The 20,200-nt window shown below is 38.3% G+C and overlaps 3 protein-coding genes and 1 pseudogene across 9 annotated transcripts; 2 read left to right on the forward strand and 2 right to left on the reverse strand.

The window, feature by feature from the left end:
* Positions 1–18: 18 nt before the first annotated feature.
* On the forward strand, positions 19–8,137 carry LOC142523192 (putative ubiquitin conjugation factor E4). Of its 5 annotated transcripts, XM_075626852.1 has the most exons (18): positions 20–996; positions 1,307–1,511; positions 1,603–1,754; positions 1,839–1,974; positions 2,011–2,136; positions 2,234–2,386; positions 2,915–3,118; positions 3,236–3,348; positions 3,453–3,567; positions 5,086–5,175; positions 5,266–5,469; positions 5,546–5,641; positions 5,717–5,839; positions 6,323–6,415; positions 6,853–7,017; positions 7,096–7,185; positions 7,429–7,606; positions 7,721–8,137. In XM_075626852.1, exons 1-17 carry the CDS (start codon positions 167–169, stop codon positions 7,594–7,596), a joined length of 3,063 nt encoding a protein of 1,020 aa, XP_075482967.1. In that variant the 5' UTR covers positions 20–166; the 3' UTR covers positions 7,597–7,606; positions 7,721–8,137. The 5 variants fall into 5 exon arrangements, 4 of the variants coding, with proteins under 4 accessions (XP_075482967.1, XP_075482964.1, XP_075482966.1 ...); XM_075626849.1 differs by having other exon boundaries at positions 1,839–2,136; XM_075626851.1 differs by having other exon boundaries at positions 1,839–2,136; positions 7,727–8,137.
* Positions 8,138–8,330: 193 nt separating this feature from the next.
* LOC142523193 (putative pentatricopeptide repeat-containing protein At3g01580) lies at positions 8,331–10,965 on the reverse strand. The gene has a single exon (XM_075626853.1). It carries the CDS (start codon positions 10,961–10,963, stop codon positions 8,573–8,575), a length of 2,391 nt encoding a protein of 796 aa, XP_075482968.1. The 5' UTR covers positions 10,964–10,965; the 3' UTR covers positions 8,331–8,572.
* A 70-nt stretch (positions 10,966–11,035) lies between these two features.
* Positions 11,036–17,244, reverse strand: LOC142523194 (uncharacterized; annotated as a pseudogene).
* LOC142523195 (early nodulin-like protein 19) lies at positions 11,791–20,024 on the forward strand. 3 transcript variants are annotated; one of them, XM_075626855.1, is made up of 4 exons: positions 11,791–11,914; positions 17,251–17,519; positions 17,891–18,127; positions 18,273–20,024. In XM_075626855.1, exons 2-4 carry the CDS (start codon positions 17,333–17,335, stop codon positions 18,512–18,514), a joined length of 666 nt encoding a protein of 221 aa, XP_075482970.1. In that variant the 5' UTR covers positions 11,791–11,914; positions 17,251–17,332; the 3' UTR covers positions 18,515–20,024. The 3 variants fall into 3 exon arrangements, with proteins under 3 accessions (XP_075482970.1, XP_075482971.1, XP_075482969.1); XM_075626856.1 differs by having other exon boundaries at positions 17,891–18,121; positions 18,273–20,023; XM_075626854.1 differs by having other exon boundaries at positions 17,891–18,136; positions 18,273–20,022.
* The last annotated feature ends 176 nt before the right edge of the window (positions 20,025–20,200 follow it).

Here is a 20,200-nt window from a genome sequence, read left to right on the forward strand (position 1 = left end):
AACCAAAACTAAGCGGTCAATGTCTGGTTTACGGCAATTCTTCTTCTCCTAGTTTTGAAATTTCAGGCTGTCTGGTTTTGGATCAAATAAATATTTGATAACTATACTCTAAAACCCTGATCTGTGAGGAGTAGAACTGACTGGGGAAGGCGTTGGTTCTTCGACTATGGCGACTCAAAGGCCTCAAAGAACCCCTGCAGAAATCGAGGATATCATCCTCCGGAAAATATTCATGGTATCTCTCGTCGATTCCATGGAGAACGATTATCGAATTGTATATCTAGAGATGACGGCGGCAGAGATTATGAGCGAGGGTAAGGACCTCAAACTTTCGCGAGAACTGATGGAGAGAGTGGTAATCGACCGCCTATCCGGCGACTTCCCCGCCGCCGAGCCGCCGTTTCAGTACTTGCTCAATTGCTATCGTCGCGCCTACGAAGAAGGGAAGAAAATCGCGTCGATGAAGGATAAAAACGTCAGAGGAGAGATGGAGTTAGTGGTGAAGCAAGCTAAGAAATTGGCAGTTTCATACTGTAGAATTCACTTAGGGAATCCCGATATGTTTCCCATTCACCAAACGAATAAATCGAATGTCTCGCCATTGTTGCCGTTGGTTTTTTCGGAGGTTGGGAGCAACCTTGATGCTTTTGGAGGGGCCAGTACTGGAATTTCGTGTCCTCCAGGGTTCTTAGATGAATTTTTTAGAGATGCAGATTATGATTCAATGGAACCTGTTTTAAAGCAATTGTACGAGGATTTGAGAGGGACTGTCTTGACAGTTTCTGCTTTGGGGAACTTTCAGCAGCCATTGAGGGCGTTGTTGTTGTTGGTGACGTATCCACTGGGTGCAAAAGCTTTAGTCAATCATCCATGGTGGATTCCCAAGGGCGTGTATTTGAACGGGAGAGTGATTGAGATGACCAGTATATTGGGGCCGTTTTTTCATGTTAGTGCATTACCTGATCATGCTATCTTCAAGAGTGAACCTGATGTTGGGTGAGTGAGATTTCTTTTCTTCTTTATTTCTCCATTATACGTGTCCAGGTCTTATGTTGGTACGCCTTTTTATGCTAGTTTCTTAGAGTTTTTAAAGATGTAAACTTTTTTTAAAAGTGAAAATGATTTGGACACACACAGACGTGGTAGTAATATAACTCTTTCTGAATCTTATGGAGTTACAGCATTTTAAGTTGTAAATTTGAAGCTTCTGCAATGCTTCTTGAGTTAAAGGTGTGCAGATGTACTCTAGCACCCCTTTCTGGGCAAAAGATGTTCATTAATGGGCGATTTTTTCTTGTAATGCCAGTCAACAGTGCTTCTCAGAAGCATCTACTCGCCGTCCCGCAGACCTTTTATCATCCTTTACAACTATCAAAACTGTGATGAACAGTTTGTATGATGTGTTGGCTGAGGTTCTCATGTGTCTGCTTAAGAATACGAATATTCGTGAGAATGTTCTCGAGTACATTGCAGAGGTTATCAATAGGAACTCTTCAAGGGCTCATTTGCAGGTATATCTATTCATCGAAAGATAGTTTGGCGGTTGTACTTGTAATGCTCTGTCGTAACTTTAACAGTTCATTGCGTGGGATTTGTTTACAGGTCGATCCTTTGTCTTGTGCTAGTTCTGGCATGTTTGTAAATCTCAGTGCTGTGATGCTTCGTTTGTGTGAGCCATTCCTTGATGCCAATTTATCCAAAAGGGACAAAATTGATCCAAAATACGTGTTTCACTATAGCCGCTTGGAGATGAGGTAATAGAACACATCTTTTATTCTTAGCAATTATTTTTGACAATACTGAAGATGTTGTTGCCCGTTTGATTAAATTTGTTCCAGAGGATTGACAGCTCTGCATGCATCATCGGAAGAAGTATCTGAGTGGATTAATAATAATGCTTCAAAAGTTGATACTGCAACAAATAATAACGATGAACAATATCGGTTGCTACAATCTCAAGAAGCTACAAGTTCTAGTAGTAATGCTAATGTACCTTCCATCCTAAACAAGAATCCTGTTTCCACAAGTAGTGGAAATGCCAAATATCCATTCATTTGTGAATGCTTCTTCATGACTGCTAGGGTGCTTAACTTGGGGCTGCTGAAAGCATTTTCAGACTTCAAAAATCTTGTTCAGGTTGTGCCTAGTGGTTAGATCAACCAGGAAAGTTGTTTCAATAAATTCTGTTTGGAGTGGCTTAAAGTTTATTTCATATGTTATATTTCATATTTAGGACATTTCTAGATCTGAAGATACCCTATCCTCTTTCAAAGCCATGCTAGAGCAAGCTCCTTCTCCACAACTGCAGCAAGATATATCACGCCTTGAAAAAGAAATTGAGTTGTACTCACAGGAGAAGCTATGCTATGAGGCTCAGATGCTAAGGGTATTGAACTTGTGCTGTACCATATCGCTCTTTATTGTTGTGTAAATCTTGTATTTTGTGTCTCTCTGACTGTCTGGGAACTGATGCTTATGATTGCTAAAGTTTCATTCATCCTCGACATTGTGATTATAAAGGAAGCTCGTTCATTTCATTTGCGATACATTTCAATTGTCGTCCCGAAATCGTGTTAGCAAAGCAAAAGCCTATTATACAGGGACATAACATATCACTAATTAATCAAAGTTAGTTTATTCTTCACTATGCTTTCTCGAGTTGTATACTGGGCTTGGTTGGTTTACTGGGTTTCCTCTTTTACACAATATATAAGATGTTTTGAATCAGTCAATAACTGTAAGTTCCTGATCCAATCTGGGCCCAGCAGGTATTGCCAAAAAGATAGTTGATCCAGGAAGGCCATTGTTTCTCTTTTATGAAGTTATTTGGTCCTGCCCATCATTTTGTCGACCTCTTGGAAAATTATGTCTTTACTTACATATTGACTTCAAAGTTTGCTCCTTTATAATGTAGGATGGTGGGCTCCTTCAGCGTGCTTTGTCTTATTACCGCTTAATGGTTGTTTGGTTGGTTGGGTTAGTTGGTGGTTTTAAAATGCCTCTACAGTCGCCTTGCCCTATGGAATTTTCCTCGATGCCAGAGCATTTTGTGGAAGATACAATGGAGTTGCTTATTTATGCTTCACGAATTCCTAGAGCTCTGGATGGGGTTATACTGGTACAGTGGGGGATTGATTTTTTACTCGTTCTATTACATTACTGCTTTTGTTATTTTTGCTTAGGATCTGTTTAGCAGCTGATGTGTTCATTGCTTATTTTGTTTTTTTCTCAACAGGATGATTTTATGAACTTCATCATTATGTTCATGGCCAGCGTGGAATACATCAGAAATCCTTATCTAAGAGCTAAAATGGTAGAAGTGCTCAATTGTTGGATGCCTCAAAGAAGGTATGCTTTGATGAAATGAACCCTCCTTATACAGTTTGCTGATAAATCTCTGTCCCTCTTCTTCAGTTTTTAACTGATTGTATTAACTAAATTTGTATCTGCAGTGGCTCAAAGGCAACAGAAACATTGTTTGAAGGACATCAATTGTCTCTGGAATATCTTGTGAGGAATCTTCTGAAGCTTTATGTTGATATTGAATTCACAGGTTCCCATACTCAGGTGATTATTGTTTGGGGTATACATTGTATATCCGCATAGAGCTTTAAGTTTCTCCTCTTAGATGTATCTCACTGTGGTTAGTTTAGTAACTGGTGAAAATTAGTATGATGCTTGGCTTTTTGTCGAAAACATTACAATTGCCGATAGCATGGGAATTAGAGTTTTAAAGAACTATTATTTTTGTTTACTGGTGTAACTAAAAAATACAATTTACTTTGTAATTTCTATATGAATAAATTATGGTTGATCAATTTATATGGTATTCATAGTAATATTAAACAGTTTGAAGATGCCGATATTATAAAATCTGAAGGTTATTGACAAGTAACACAAGGAAGCAGCAGCTAGGATCAGAAAAATGTTGTAACAGATGTTCATAGTGTTTAATCCCCTGGTTTGTATATGTACGATCCTACGTTTTTAAGTCTACAAAAGTAATGATTTAAGTAATAGAGCGTGTTCGGCAAGGATGCTTGCATATTGCTATGAGTGCTGGATTACAAGAAATATCGAACATATGATGTCAAATATCCTCCAATTTCAGCTCTTAATCGAACTTTTTTGTCAACTTTCTTGGTATCTTATCAGTTCAATGATGGAAGTGGATTAGATGAGATATCCCGTTAAAGATCTATTGGGACTCAAAACTCGATCTCGGACAATCTAATTCTGACTTCACCAGTCGCATTTCTTTGAGTTTAGCTATCATTGAATGGTTTCCATGTGCTATCGAGCTTTCTCTTTTAGGAACATGTTTGGGCCAGAGTTGGTACGATCGGATTTGTGTGATAAAATGTTTTTGGAAGATGCATAATTATCATGCATGGAGGTCACTTACGTAGCACATATACTCTTAATTTTTTTCATGAAGTATTGGATCGGGATACGACGCGCCGATATGCGTGTCGGATACGGCGAAATCCATATAATTGACTTTTTGTAGGTTCTATCAGTTGGATACGCCTTGGACACGACTAGGATACGGCATGGGCATGGGTTTTTCTTCTTAAATCACTCCTATGAAGTTGTAGGTTGTATATATTTACACACACACATATATATAATAATTGCCGTATCCTAGTCGTATCATATCTTATATTTTCAAAATTAATTGTATCTCTATATTTGTATCGTATTCGATACGATACCGGACCCGTATCCATGCAACATAGGAGGTCACGTGTATCTGAATCGTGTGTCTTATATGATGTAGAGCAATCTTATATTACCAAAACCAGGACTGCAGATAGCTCAAGTAAATGTAGAAACTCTGATTCCTCTACTCCTAGTAATCATGTGGTTTAGCAATTGTTTTTCTACTTCGCATCGGCTAAACAAATTTTTTCCACCTCGTTAATCTTCGTTTAGGAGTTTTTCTTTCATACTGGTACATATAATTGACCTCTCTGCTGCCATTGATCTTGATCAATACCTTCTATCTTCTTGATGTATTACAACAGCAAGTTTTGTTACTATTGTCTGTTCGAGCTCTTCTGACTTGAATTGTGTCACGTTCAGTTCTATGACAAGTTCAATATCCGTCACAATATCGCCGAACTCCTTGAGTACTTATGGCAGGTTCCTAGCCACCGTAATGTCTGGAGAAAGGTAGATTTTCCGCATGAGCTACCTGGTTTCTGCTTGCCTTATTAATGTGTCTTCAATGAATCTCATACTTAATATTTTATGCTGTTCCAGATTGCCAAGGAAGAAGAGAAGGGTGTCTATTTGAACTTTTTGAACTTTTTGATCAATGATAGTATTTATCTGTTGGATGAAAGTCTTAATAAAATTCTGGAACATAAAGAACTGGAAGCCGAGATGTCAAATGCAACAGAATGGGAGAGAAGACCAGCTCAAGAGAGGCAGGAGAGAACTCGGTTGTTCCAATCTCAGGAGAATGTCAGTTTCAATTGCTAATTTATGATTTATTAGAAGTTGAAAATGCTCATTGACTGGAATTTCTTGTTGTTTGTAGATCATTAGGATTGATATGAAATTGGCAAATGAAGATGTGAGCATGATGGCATTCACTTCCGAGCAGATTACAGCTCCTTTTCTACTTCCAGAGATGGTAGATTTAGTTTTTGTTGTTGATTGTTCAACGTTCTGTTGTTATAGCTTTCATCACAAATCTGCTTTTGTCCAGGTCGAAAGAGTTGCTAGCATGCTGAATTACTTTTTGTTACAACTTGTGGGGCCCCAAAGAAAATCTCTTAGCTTGAAAGACCCTGAGAAGTACGAGTTTCGACCTAAATTGTTGCTAAAACAGGTATATAAATAACTTTTTTCATGCCTATGATTCTTATAGTTGTATTCCACGTTAAGAAGTTTTCATTGTGGAGAATGAGCATGTAGAGGTTTTGGTTGATGAACAATCAATGACATGATTCTTTTGTTGCTTCTTCAATTGTTTGAAACGATTGTGCTAAGCTTACAGCCTTGAACAACTTTGATATAACTCTTTCCTGCACAAATTTCCAGAGCCTGGAAGCAGAACACCTGCACTGGGTGTTAAATCCAGGCTCTCGCTGAAGGTTAATGTTCCTATAATTAATAAAATTTTGTATGTTTCTCATAACACACCATGTGATCTCTTGCAATTAAAATCTGCAGGAATGGCGTCCTATAATGCTTTGTTTTATGATAAAGTTTCTCTTTGTGCCTCTTAAGGACAAATTTTGCTTGATTTCCTGTATAGATATAGATGAAAATCATGACGTGAATTCTTATAATAAGTTTATTGTGTTTAAAGATAGTAAATATATATGTCAACCTGGAGAGAGGAGATGAGGATAACAGTTTCGCAGTGGCCATAACAAAAGATGGTCGATCATACAACGAGCAGGTAATCTTCTTGGAACACATTTCCCTCTCTGTCTATCTGTGTATACCTATCTATTCGTGATTTAAAATTCCTTGATGCGTTTGGAGTGACAAAATGCATGTTAATTTCAAATCCATTTCAAATAAACTCCCAATGGTTGTAATTTGAAATTCATTTATCAAATCTTTCCTTGAACCAAATTCTTTCCTTTCAAATCAAATACATCAATCCACTTGTAAGCTAATATTATGTAATTTTGACTTTTTTAATCAACAAGTTATCCAATTTTCTACCTGTGAAATTCGATAATAGCATAAACAATGATGGAGATCAATCAATTTATGGTGCATATTGCTACATGTGCTTTGTAATTAGTATAATTTATTCCACGCCAATTCTCCCCATTGAAAGTTTATTCGTGATCAAAAAGAGCAATGACATACTTTGGGGGCTGCCAGCTATTTGGTGCTGCAGCTGATGTTTTGAGGAGAATTGGCGAAGATGCTAAAACCGTTCAAGAGTTTGTTGACCTTGGAGTGAAAGCGAAACTTATCGCTTCAGAGGCAATGGATGCTGAAGCTGCCCTTGGAGACATACCGGATGAATTCCTGGATCCCATTCAGGTAAATCGGGACTTCCTTTAGCGCCACCAGTTTCTCTTGTTTGTCTGACTATTAATTTCATTGTTTTTTGGGTTTCAGTACACCTTGATGAGGGATCCAGTCGTTTTGCCTTCATCAAAAATCACAGTGGACCGACATGTTATTCAGAGGCATCTTTTGAGTGATAGCGTATGACAGTCACATCTATCTTTTCCTCACTTCATATTTCCTGTTTCACAGTTGTGTTTGTTCATCTGTTCCATGAAAATTTGTCACCAGTACGTCTTTTAATCAGTTTGGCCATATACCAAGGAAACATGTCATTGATCTTTCTGCATAAAGTAAAAGATGAAACACTAGTTAGGCTGTCTTTTCCTCGGGTCAATTTTCTGAAATAGTGCTAATGATATTTTTTGATTTTGCAATCACCAGACCGATCCATTTAATCGATCTCATCTCACTGGAGACATGCTCATACCCAATGTAGAGTTGAAGGCACAAATCGAAGAATTCATCAAATCCCAAGATGTTAAGCGACACGGGCAGGACTCTAATATGCAAAACATCAAAGCCACGGTACAGATGATACAACTAATCTGATTAAATAGGGGTCGTGTTTATGATGCCTTATTATCTGTACATTGGGTTGATTTTATATAAATTATTATGGTTAAATTGTATTTAATATATTGCTTTGCTGAAAGTGGCTCATTTTGTCCTTTAGATGCAGCCCAGTAACGAGACATAAATACAAAGGGTGTTACTACTTTTGGAGAGCTGGGAAAGTAGTTGGATGCAAAACAGTTGGAAACTTCGTGTAATTTATCGCATTTATTGGTCTATTTTACCGAAAACATGTTTCATTATCGTTATTCACACATCTATAATTGTCATCATGTTCCAATTTATAATTTCCCACTTTCAGCTACACATGGGTTCACCACAAACTTTCATATATTGATCATTCGATTAGGTGGTTTATAGTTCTGTTCGTCTCTAGGAATATTGTTGGTTCAATTTGTTGGTAATTTTTTCTGGCTAGGCGCTCATGATAAATTACTCATTTGTGACAGTCTTGAGAGGCAAGATGTGTATATTTTTGTCACAGATGAAAAATCTGTCGAGCATATTTATTGTGGTTTATGTCATGCACCTCTATTGCATGTGGCACAGCCCGCAATTGTTCACATTGTTATGGTATAAATCGTGAGTGTTATTTTTAGTTCACTTGGTATGTATGTCTAGCATATTTCTACCTTCTTTTCACATATGAATTTTTGATTTTATGGATAATAAAATAATATCGATAAATAAGAAATTCTTAATTTTACTTGGAACTGGGTTCATTGGTGTGGAGGGTTCGACTCCCCGTGGGACCTTTGGCTGATGCATCGTAATACAGCATGGGGAGGCAAAGAAGTCGATGCAAATAAAATAATACCCATAACCCGATATCTAATGCCAGTGTCTATTGTGAAAATCGTGTTCTGAGAATCAGCAACCTGCGATGGATTTTGCGGTTTATCATGGTTACTGATGTATAAGAAATGGAAGTCCACAATCCATAGGCTTGCGTTTAGCTGAAGTTCACAAGGCTATATCCAGCGGTCCTTCTTAATCCTTTTCTCTTCGCGACAGATCCTAAATCTGCCACTTCATCCCATTTCCCCCCTCCAGCATATAGATTCGACACCGAGCAATATGCACTTGCATCACAGGAATCCTCGTCCAATATCCATTTTCCTATTCTTTCACCAATCTCAAAATTCCCATGAACTCTGCAAGCACCAAGCAAAGCTCCAAGAATCGAAGTCTTCTGTGATAATGGTACACATTTAAGAAGATTGTAAGCTTCTTCTAGCTCCCCTGTACGTCCCAGCAAGTCCACGACACAACCATAATGCTCTTCTGATGGAACTATACGGTATTCCTCAATCATGGTGTTGAAAATATGCAACCCTTCTGTTATTAAACCAGAATGGCTGCAGGCAGAGAGTACTGATTTTAATGTTGTTTCATCGGGATAAACCTTCTCTTTTCTCATTCGGGAAAACAGTTCGAGTGCCTTAATACCGTTCCCATGCATCCCATATGCAGCTATTATAGTGTTCCATGATGATAAATCGTGCTTAACCATGCTCTCAAACAAATTGCATGCCATTTCTAATTTTCCCCATTTACTGTATGTGGTAATCAAGGAATTCTTTAATAACACGTCATTCTCCAGAAATACTCGATACAGATGACCATGTACTTCTCTTACTAATGTAACAGATCCAAGCTGGTTCAAAGCCTGTAACAGACTTGTGAAAGTGACGCAATCTGGGGACAGATTTTCTCTTTGCATCAACCGGAATAGAGCCATTGCTGCATTAGAAAGACCAAGATTCGCATACCCTGTGATCATTGATGTAAATGAGACACTATCTTTGATCTTTATCCTTTCAAATACGTTTCTAGCTGTTTCAATAACACCCCATCTCGCATAGATGTTTATAAATCGATTTGCTACTTCAGTGTTTCCTTCGAGTCCATGCCTGAAAATGTATCCATGAATACTTTGGCCCTTCCTTTTGTCTTCCTCTGTGTTAGACATTGCAGAAAGCACTATGACAATGGTACTTGCATTTGGCATAACAAACATAGTGACCATTTCATGAAATGTCTCCATGGCTCTTAACACAAACCCATTGTCTAGATAACCTGCAATCATCACGTTAAACAAGATACGGTCCTTGACCTTGGTTTTGTAAAATATATCCATGGCTCCCCTTATATGCTTACATTTTGAGTACATATCAACCAAAGTTGTGGCACCGACAAGATCGAAATGGATTCCTTTTCGAATCAGAAAGCAATGAATACCTTTTCCTAAAAGAAAATACCCCAAACCAGCACAACTCAACAGTCCATTCACTATGGAAATTGAATCAAGACCACAATTCTCACGGACCATTTGGCGAAAGAGATTCAAAGCATCTAATTGTCGTCCAAACCGAAGATGACCAGTAATCAAAGCATTCCAAGAACCAATAGACCGTTTGTTAGTCCTGTCAAACACTACAGCAGCCCTATCCGGATGACTGCACTTTACATACATATCCATAAGGCTTGTTTCAAAAACTTCATCTAAGCCACCAATTCCTCTTCTAATCGCATAACCATGTATCATTTTTCCTTTATTAACTGAACCTATCCGCGACGCGCATTGTAGTAAACTCACCAAAGTCACCCTATTAGGGTCAAATCCATTCCTCTGCATGTCACATGCAACTGCGAAAGCTTTAGAAACACAATGATCCCCAAGCTGAGAATATCCTGCAATCATGGAAGTGTAGGCAGCAACATCTCTATCAGTTATTTCATCGAACACTTTAGCCGCTTCCCTAATTAGATTACACTTACTATAAAATCCAATCAATGATGAACCCACGTATCGATCATTACTCACTCCGAATTTAAAGGCATCCGCGTGAACATTCATTCCAAATTCACAACGGCCCAACTCGACACAACTTTTCAACCCAAAAATAATCGCTGCGTTATGAATTCCAATATTTTTTTGCCTCAATGCAACACACAATCTTAAAACATCGCCATACTCACTGGCTCTGAAGTATCCCACAATAATTGAGTTCCAAAGGGGTATATCGCCCTTGATAAATTTGTTAAAACCCAATCTGGGTTCTGTAAAAAGATTGAATTTTGCACAGGGACATAGACTCCTGGAGCCAAGAACTGAGTTCTGTTCAAGACCCCGTATGATCATGCAAGCATGCAGCTTCTTTAAGGAATTGGGGTCTAAACAGTCGTCCAAATGAGATGCAAATCTTGCGGGGCTGGCCAATGAATCAGAGCTTCGATTTTCGGGGGTTAAGTTAAAAAAATAGATAGAATGGACTTTTCTTGAGAGTAAAAGGCAAGATTTTTCCGGTGATTTCGGAATCCCACAAGAGATGAAGCTCATATTTTTGCGCACAGAGTCGCACAATCTGAAAAAATCAGCATCTTAGAACAAAATCACTGTTGTAGAGAAAAATAATGAAAGGATTAAACTTTATTCGACTGTTCAGCAACTAAACAACATTGTCATAGAGTAGCTTGAGATCATTTGAATTTGATACATCCATAAATTACATTTATATTTACAAGTTACAACAAGAGATAGGAAGCCCAAAAATGTTGTCAATCATGATCAGGACACTTTCCTTCGGCCCATAAGACCAAGAATCTCCTCCCAAAGCCCAATACGTCCCACACTTGTAAGCCCAACAACACCAGAACTACAAGCCGCCACAGTCCAATACCCGGCCCTAATCTCATCCCTCAGCTGCGCCTTATCCCACCCGAAATATCCATCAAAGAACCTGAACTCCCCGACCTTCACCATATCCCTTTTCACCATTTCAACCGCACATCCCACGCTTTCCTTAGTCTCGTAGTACAACCCTTTCATTACCTCCTCGAAAACACCGCTCTTCTCCACAATCTCTGTGTTTCCTTCTTCCTTAGGACCAAGAACATCACAATGGCCCTCCGAAGAACAATGGCCTATCCGAAAAAGTCCCCGAAACGTCGAACGAATATGACTTCATTTCTTTGATGGACATGGGTGACGGCCGGTTGAGGATGAGGCCGGTCGGGCCGATGGGGCCGGTGGAAAGGAGGAGGATCACGGTTCTTTCAAAGTTGTGGACACCGTCTAGCTTCTCTGTCGCAATGAGTAGGCAGCCTTTTTCCGGTTCGTGGATCGTGTGTGCCCATTTGGATCCAAACGGAATTGGCGTATGAGGGCTGGCAAGAGCATTTTGATCGGCGGATTGATGTCCGGGGCGTATGGATTGTGATTCGTTGGCTACGAGTCTTGCTCGGAAAGCGCGCCAGTCGGATTTGACGAAAGGATTTTCTTCGTCTCGAGGTGATGCTGATGTTGAACCTGTGATTATCACCAGTAGTTCCATTCATTTCCGACAATTGATATGAAAAACTTCAAGTTTATGCATATAATTATTACTTGAAAATAATACCAATTAGGACAGAAGATGCAATAAATTAAGAAATCACTGGATTGTTACACATACAATGTTGTTTTACAGCAAAAAAAAAAATATAGAAGTTTATGGTAGAAAGCAACAAAAGAATGTATTTGGAATGCTTCATTTTATTATTCATTGCAATACTCTTTATATAGAGTTAAAACAAACAAAACAGACCCAAAATATCTTCCTAATATCAATTCAAAATAATTCAAACGATTATTTCCTAAAGACTTGGTCAATTGACCAATTATTTAGCAAAAAACGTAACTAAGGCATATTTCCAACACTCCTCCTTGCCTTAGTAGCTGCATAGACCTAATTTGTTTCTCAACATTTCAAATCTAGCTTTTGGTAGAGCTTTGGTTAAAATATCTGCAACTTGATCTTCATTCTTGCAATAACACAATTTGACTTCATCATTCTTTTGTACTTCTCTTAAATGAAACAACTTGATCTTGAAGTGCTTGGTTTTGCCATGAAAAACAGGATCTTTTGAAATTGCAATTGCAGCTTGGTTATCTACATGAATCTGTGTTGCTTCATTTTGTTCCATGTGTAAGTCTGCAAGTATTTTTCTTATCAAAATTCCTTGATTTACTGCAGCATTGGCTGCTACATATTCTGCCTCTGCTGTACTTTGAGCTATCACATCTTGCTTCCTTGAACACCACGAAAAAAAACCTGATCCAAAGCTGAAACAAAAACATGTTGTACTTCTCATATCATCAAGAGAACCTGCCCAATCACTATCAGAAAAACCATGAAGCTTAAAAAACTGACAGTAAGAATATTTGATGCAATAATTTGTTGTGCCCTTGATATATCTTACAATCCTTTTGGCAGCTTGAAAATGCACTTCACTAGCACAATTCATGAACCTCGAAAGTAAGCTTACAGCAAACATTATTTCTGATCTAGTGGCTGTAAGATACATCAAGCAACCAATCAAGCTTCTATATTTGCTTTCATCAACTCTTTCTGCTCCATCATCTTTGCTAAATTTTTCCTTCTCATTCATTGGTGTGCTGGTGCTTTTGCAATCTTCCTTGTGAAATTTTTTGAGTATTTCCCTTGCATACTTCTTTTGATTTATGAAGACTCCATCATGATCTTGCTTCACCTCCATACCCAAAAAATAGGACATTAGACCAAGATCTGTCATCTCGAATACTTTGAGCATTTCAACTTTAAATTCTTTGATTACTTCCTCGTTGTTTCCTGTAACAAGAAGATCATCAACATAAATAGAAACTATAATTAAGTCAGCATTTGTCCCTTTTACATATAATGTAGCTTCACTTGGACTTTTAACAAATCCAAGACTTTGAAGATGTTCATTAATCCTACTGTACCAGGCCCTGGGGGCCTGCTTAAGACCATATAAGGCCTTTTTTAACAAGTAGACCTTCTCCTCCTGTCCCTTGACTTGGAATCCTTCAGGTTGCTCTACGTAAATCTCCTCTTGAAGATAACCATTTAAAAATGCAGATTTTACATCCAACTGATAAATCTTCCATCTTTTTTGTGCAGCCAAAGCAAGCAACATTCTAATTGTATCTAAGCGTGCCACTGGTGCAAAAGTTTCTGAGAAATCTACTCCAAACACTTGACTATACCCCTTGACCACAAGTCTGGCTTTGTATTTATTCACAGAACCATCTGGATTAAGTTTGGTCCTGTAGACCCATTTGACTCCAATGATCTTTCTGTGTTGAGGTTTATCCACCAACTCCCACGTGTCATTTTTTTCAATCATTTTGAGCTCCTCTTTCATTGCTTCAATCCACTTGTCATCCTTCTCTGCTTCTTTATATTCTGCAGGCTCAAAAATAGCAACATTACTTCGTTCATAAATATCAGATAAGGATCTTGTACCTCGAGCTGGAACATCATCTATGTCATCATCAAAATACTGTGATGGTTCTTCCAATGGCTTCTTCACAGACTCCTCCCAGTTCCATTGTTTATCCTCCATAAATTTGACATCTCTGCTCAAAGGAATTTTTTCATTTTGTGGTTGGAAAATTCTATAAGCCTTTGAAGAATCACTGTACCCAATAAAAACTCCTGGTTCAGCCTTTTTATCAAGTTTGTCTCTTTTTACCTGTGGCACATAAGAAAAACAAAGACTACCAAAAATCTTTAGATTCTGTAACTTTGGCTTATAACCAAACCAAGCTTCAAATGGAGTTTTTTCTTGCAAAACTCTTGTAGGCAGCCTATTCAGCAAAAAAACAGCAGTGTTTGCAGCTTCTGCCCACAACCTTTTTGGCAATTCCTTCTCATGCAGCAAATACCTTGTCATTTCCATTATACTTCGATTTTTTCTCTCACTTACACCATTCTGTTGTGGGGTGTAAGGAGTTGTGAGTTGGTGTTCAATGCCATCTTCCTCGCAGAACTTTTCAAATATGTTATTTGTATATTCTTTCCCATTATCAGACCTTATTTTCTGCATCCTGCAACCACTTTGATTTTCCACAAATGCTTTATATTTCCAAAATATACTAGCAACTTCAGATTTGATTTTTAGGAAGTAAATCCAGCAAAATCTGGTATGATCATCAATAAATATAATGTAATACTTACTACCATTTAAAGATGGCATTTTAAGAGGTCCTCCAACATCTGTGTGTACAAGTTGCAGCTTGTGTGTTGATTTCCATGTTATTTGAGGAAATGGTTTTCTAGCTTGCTTTCCATATTGACATGACACACAATCAGATAGCTTGTCTTCCAGCAAAGGAACACCTTTCACCAAGTTATGTTTCTGCATATATAGAAGTCCATCGTGGTGGAAATGTCCAAGCCTTTTGTGCCATAATTCTGCATTGCTTTCTGTAATTGAAAATGCTATTTGCTCCTCCTCCAAGAGATTTAAAGCAAAGCTTTTTGCTTTCATTTTCACCTTGAACACATCTCTACCTTTTGCATCTTTGATCAAACACCATTTGTCTTCAAATATAACTTTGAAGCCTTTTTCGATTAACTGGCCAACACTAAGCAAATTTTAATCAATATTAGGCACATATAGAACATCAGTAATGTACTTCAAACCTGTTAGACTTTCTATAGCCACAGTTCCGTTCCCTTTGACTGGAAGAAATTCACCATTTCCAATTTTTACTTTGGAAGTAATTGTTTTATCAAGCTCTTTGAAGAGCTCTCGGTCACTAGTCATGTGATTTGTGCAACCACTGTCGATCAACCAGGAATCGTTAGAATAGCTACTTGATGAGAAGCATGTTGCAACAAAGAGTTGCTCCTCTTCATGTTGCTCAGTAGAAGCCTTTGCCTCTTCAGATTGTTGGGACTTGCAAACCCTCTCCATGTGTCCCATAATACCACATTTTCTGCACTTGACATCAGGCCTCCACAACACCTCCTTTGAGGATGGTTTGTTTTTTTGCAATATGGGCATGTTGGATAGGTCCAATCTTTGTTTTTGCCATCTTTACCTCCTCCTAAACTTTCTGCCTTTGCTTGAAGAGCACCCTCCGTTAATTCTTCTCTTCTCATCATTCTCCTTTGCTCTTGAGCTTGTAATGCATTCACCAATTCTACCAAGGAAATGCTTGACAGATCTTTAGATTCTTCTAACGAAGAAATTTTGGACTCGTATTTTTCAGGCAGAGATACGAGAATTTTTTGCACAATTCGTTCATCAGAAAAGTCCTTACCAAGCAGCCTCACCTTATTTACTATACCCAGCAACTTGTTGGAGTATTCTTTGATGGTTTCTGTCTCCTTCATTTTCAGCATTTCAAACTCCCTGATTAGATTGAGTACTTGCATATTTTTGGTTCTTTCATTTCCTTGGTACTCCTTTTTGAGGTAATCCCAAATATTCTTTGCTGACTCCAAGCTCATTATTCTTGTAAAGATAGTGCTCGAAATAGCAGAAAATAGGCAGGCTTTAGCTTTGGACTTCTTAGTCTTCCTCTCTTTGTGGATCCTAAGCTGAGTCATCGTAGGATTTTCTGGCAGTGGTTGTACATCATAGTCTTCCTCTATAGCTTCCCAAAGATCTAATGCTTCCAGATATGTTGTCATCTTAATAGCCCAGACTTGATAGTTATCGCCATCAAAAATTGGTGGTACTATATGAGAGAAACTTGTTTCGGTTTCCATTCTTGAATTCCCTCAAGAAGAGAGCTCTGATACCATTTTGTTGTTTTACAGCAAGAAAAAAAATATAGAAGTTTATGGTAGAAAGCAACAAAAGAATGTATTTGGAATGCTTCATTTTATTATTCATTGCAATACTCTTTATATAGAGTTAAAACAAACAAAACAGAAACCCAAAATATCTTCCTAATATCAATTCAAAATAATTCAAACGATTATTTCCTAAAGACTTGGTCAATTGACCAATTATTTAGCAAAAAACGTAACTAAGGCATATTTCCAACATACAAGATAGAGATAAAGGAGCGGCGTGTGTTTTAGACTGATACTGATTCAGCCTTTTCCTTTTGCAAGTGAGGATCTTAGCCCTTACTTGGGGAAGAACTTCAATGGTTTTTGTGAAGGAATTGGAGGAGAAAAGGCAAGCTTCCATGGTGACACAGACAGTTTCACCCCAGAAAAGTGTAGTAGATAATTCATAAAAAATTATATAAAATATAGCACCATTGATAAGAGGATGTATATCGTGCTTTTTTACGTGTGAAATGAGGTTGAATACAGACCACGAGATGCTCGCATTACATCCCATTCTGCTGTCCAAGTAAGCTGCTTCCGCGTGGAAGACTACTCACCACAAGTTCATTTTTACGGTATTATTGGTTGTGCCGTCGATGATGTGCAGGGAAAGGATACTACTTGAACTTCATGGGATACTAGGAATAGAAAATATTAGATATTATATATTTATTTTTAGTGGGTTTTGTTGAGGTTAGTTCTTAGAGGATTTGATTTGGATTCGAATATTTAAAATTTATCAAAAATGAAATTCACTCAAACAAGTCTTATGTCTCAAAAGTCAAATCCATGGATCCAAAGTCCCAAACACACCTGTTTTCATTGATTCGAGGAATTGGACCCTTTTTGGATGCTCATGCAGATTGTACGCCGGGGAATCTGAAATAATCAATTGTTATTCGTAATTTACTACCCTGTCTTGCTTTCACTATTTAATATTATATTTATATAGGAGCAGTTTTTATTTTAGATTAATATATATGCATATTTTTATTAATAGAAAGATTCGTAGGTTGTAAAGACAACTTCGTCCGAAACTCTTATAAATACTTTTGAGAAATTTTTGCTTCGTTGGAGAAGAGCGAGCGGGGAAGATGGAGGGGCTGAAGCTGGGCTTTTTTAGATTGTCTGCTCTGGTGGTGGGGCTTACTTGTGCGGCTGTGACGCTGCCGGAGGCCGCTGCTGTGCGTTTCCTTGTAGGCGGCAACATGGGCTGGAGTCCCAATGTTAACTACACTGCATGGGTAGACGCCAAGAATTTCTACAATGGGGATTGGCTATGTATGCTCTCGTCGTTTTTCTTGATTTTCAGATCTACTGTCTTCTGTTTCTTGAATGCCTATGCTTCGGTCTTTTGGTTTTAAAGCATGGTTAGCTCATAGCTGTCAAGGTAGAGCTTATCGATCGTTCACATTTCACACAACGATTGAGATGATCGCCACATGTTTTTTAAAAATAATAAATTAGTAACTTTGGTTGTCTTTTTTTAAAAAAAAAAATAAAAAATAAAATTCAAGCTCAAGAACCCCCATCGAAATTTATGTTGCGCGATTGATTATAACGAACTTGCTATACAAACACCATTCTTGAGAGTATACGGCTAGGAATAACTGCTAATCTCAGTTAGTGACTATCTGCCACTTTTTTCCTAGTTTTCGTGTACGACAGGAGCCAGGTGAACGTACTAGAAGTGAACCGAACTGACTACGAAAGCTGCAATTCCGACCATTTCCTTCGCAATTGGACTACCGGTGCTGGAAGGGACGTGGTTCCACTAAACGTGACAAGGACTTACTACTTCATCAGCGGTAAAGAATTCTGCTTCTCAGGCATGAAATTGGCGGTCAATGTTGAAGATCCACCTGCACCTTCGCCTTCAAAGAGCACCGGTTCTAACAGTTTGTTTACTTTTATTGCCAGCTCCTTTGGTTGTTTGTTGTTTTCAATATTTGGGTTCACATGGCAAATTTTTCATGATCCACATTCAACTATTATCATTGACTATTCATTTTCACCATAAATATTGCCTTGCAGGAAGACAGCAATTTCCACCACTTACTGCTCCACCTACAGTCATCCCAGATTTATCATTCACTCCAGCACCTTCGCCATCTAAGCCCGGTGGTGTTCTCGGATTTTCACCAGCTAATGGACCTAGTGGAAGTGTCTCCGGCTCTTCTAGTTCTTGCTCGTTGATGAACCGGTGCCAAGTTTGTTTTGTCCATCCCATTGTAATGTGGAACATTTGGTTGGGCCATTCATTGAGCCCATGTTGATGAACAGAAATAGTTGGTGTTAAAGTCGATTTTGCTTCCTAAAATTGCGTTCTTCTCTTATACTGTTGAAGAGTATAAAAAGGCATAGCAGTAGCTTCCTTTTGTAACTTGGCACTCCTTTTTCAGATTAGCATAATGAAGATGAACAATTCTCATCACATATTGTTACTTTAACATGGTTTCAGATAGATCCTCTCCCGCCGATCTGCGGATAATCTGGTATTTTTTAATTTTGGTTTGTCTTCGATCGCATATTCTTCTCCGATCGACATCTTTCTCCAATCGTTGTTCGTTTGCTTCGATTTTGTGTGTGTGTGTTTTTTTTTATATGGCGACCAGACCAGACTTGATGTGAATGATCCGCTCTACATTCATGCCTCAGATGCTCCAGGTATCACATTGATCCATGAACTACTCACTGGATCTGAGAATTATGTAGTGTGGAGTCGAGCTATGCTCATTGGATTGCGAGCTAAGAATAAATTGGCGCTTATTGATGGTAGTTGCAGGCGACCTGAGGCAACTTCTCCTACCTTGTTGCAGTGGGAGAGATGCAACGCCATTGTTCTCTTGGGGATCATGAATTCTATGTCGAAGGAGATCTTTGGGGACATCGTTTACTCAACAGATGTTGTGATAGTTTGGAATGATCTGAAAGAGCGCTTGGACAAGGTTAATGGATCATGTATTTTTTCGATTCATCGGGAAATTGGACGATTAACACAAGGAAGTACTATGATTTCGACATATTACTCAAAACTTCGATAGTTGTGGGATGAATTTGGTTCATTTGTAGCCTTGCCTATACATTTGAATGTGACTCTGCACGTAGATGCATCGAGCATGATCAGCAACATAAATTATTACAGTTTCTTATGGGATTAAATGATAGCTATGCCCAGATTCGCAGCCAAATTCTGATTATGAATCCTCTTCCTCTTCCATCTATTAGACAAGCTTTTGCAATACTTTCACAGGAAGAATCTTATAGGTCTTTGATGACTGCAACTTCTCCAGTGTTTGAACCCGCTTCTTCAGTTTTTTACTCGAATAAAGGTCAATCTGAGCATCTCAATAATCCTTTGCTTACGTACGAGTATTGTCACTGGACATGGCATACCAAAGAAAACTGCTAAAAACTTGGATGCTCACCGGGTCACCGTCTCTATAAGGGTCATGGTCGTGGCCAACAGATTAAATATAACAAGGATGGTCCTCCAAAACGCTTCAAACCACTGGAAAATGCAAATATGTCTACCTGTGACTCTGAATCTGCAGCTCCTTCTAATTCCACTGGGTCGCCTGGTGCTATTTTCACCCCTGAACTGTATGCGGAGATCTTGGAGCTCCTGAAATAAGATTCTCGCAAAGGACACTACCAGTACTTAATCTGTTAATATGGCAGGTGCTTACCCTTTGTCCTGCTCGAATTTATATTCCACTAGGATTATTGATATTGGTGCTAGTCATCACATGGTTGGTGGTCATTAATAGGTGTTAATATGATATTGAGGCAGAGTATTAATATTCAATTTTCCTGACTGATGTGAAAATGAGGATGATGATGATAAAATTGAATACCCCATGTGGATGAGTACGAAGATGAGAATGATATATATATATATATATATATATATATATATATATATATATATAAAGTAAAGATGAAAATGGAGTAAATGAAAT

This window comes from Primulina tabacum, chromosome 13 (assembly GCF_025594145.1).
Source record: "Primulina tabacum isolate GXHZ01 chromosome 13, ASM2559414v2, whole genome shotgun sequence".
In the NCBI taxonomy this organism is placed as follows: domain Eukaryota; kingdom Viridiplantae; phylum Streptophyta; class Magnoliopsida; order Lamiales; family Gesneriaceae; genus Primulina; species Primulina tabacum.

What these genes read in the sequence shown, in the direction of transcription:
- LOC142523192 (XM_075626849.1), top strand. Translation starts at nt 167, where the DNA reads ATGGCGACTCAAAGGCCTCAAAGAACCCCTGCAGAAATCGAGGATATC. An exon ending in TGTTGGATGCCTCAAAGAAG is followed by an intron (nt 3,349 to 3,452) that starts GTATGCTTTGAT and finishes TTGTATCTGCAG; the next exon opens with TGGCTCAAAGGCAACAGAAA. An exon ending in GTCGATCATACAACGAGCAG is followed by an intron (nt 6,416 to 6,852) that starts GTAATCTTCTTG and finishes GGGGGCTGCCAG; the next exon opens with CTATTTGGTGCTGCAGCTGA.
- LOC142523195 (XM_075626854.1), top strand. Translation starts at nt 17,333, where the DNA reads ATGGAGGGGCTGAAGCTGGGCTTTTTTAGATTGTCTGCTCTGGTGGTG. An exon ending in CTACAATGGGGATTGGCTAT is followed by an intron (nt 17,520 to 17,890) that starts GTATGCTCTCGT and finishes CTTTTTTCCTAG; the next exon opens with TTTTCGTGTACGACAGGAGC. An exon ending in AAAGAGCACCGGTTCTAACA is followed by an intron (nt 18,137 to 18,272) that starts GTTTGTTTACTT and finishes ATTGCCTTGCAG; the next exon opens with GAAGACAGCAATTTCCACCA.
- LOC142523193 (XM_075626853.1), bottom strand. Translation starts at nt 10,963, where the DNA reads ATGAGCTTCATCTCTTGTGGGATTCCGAAATCACCGGAAAAATCTTGC.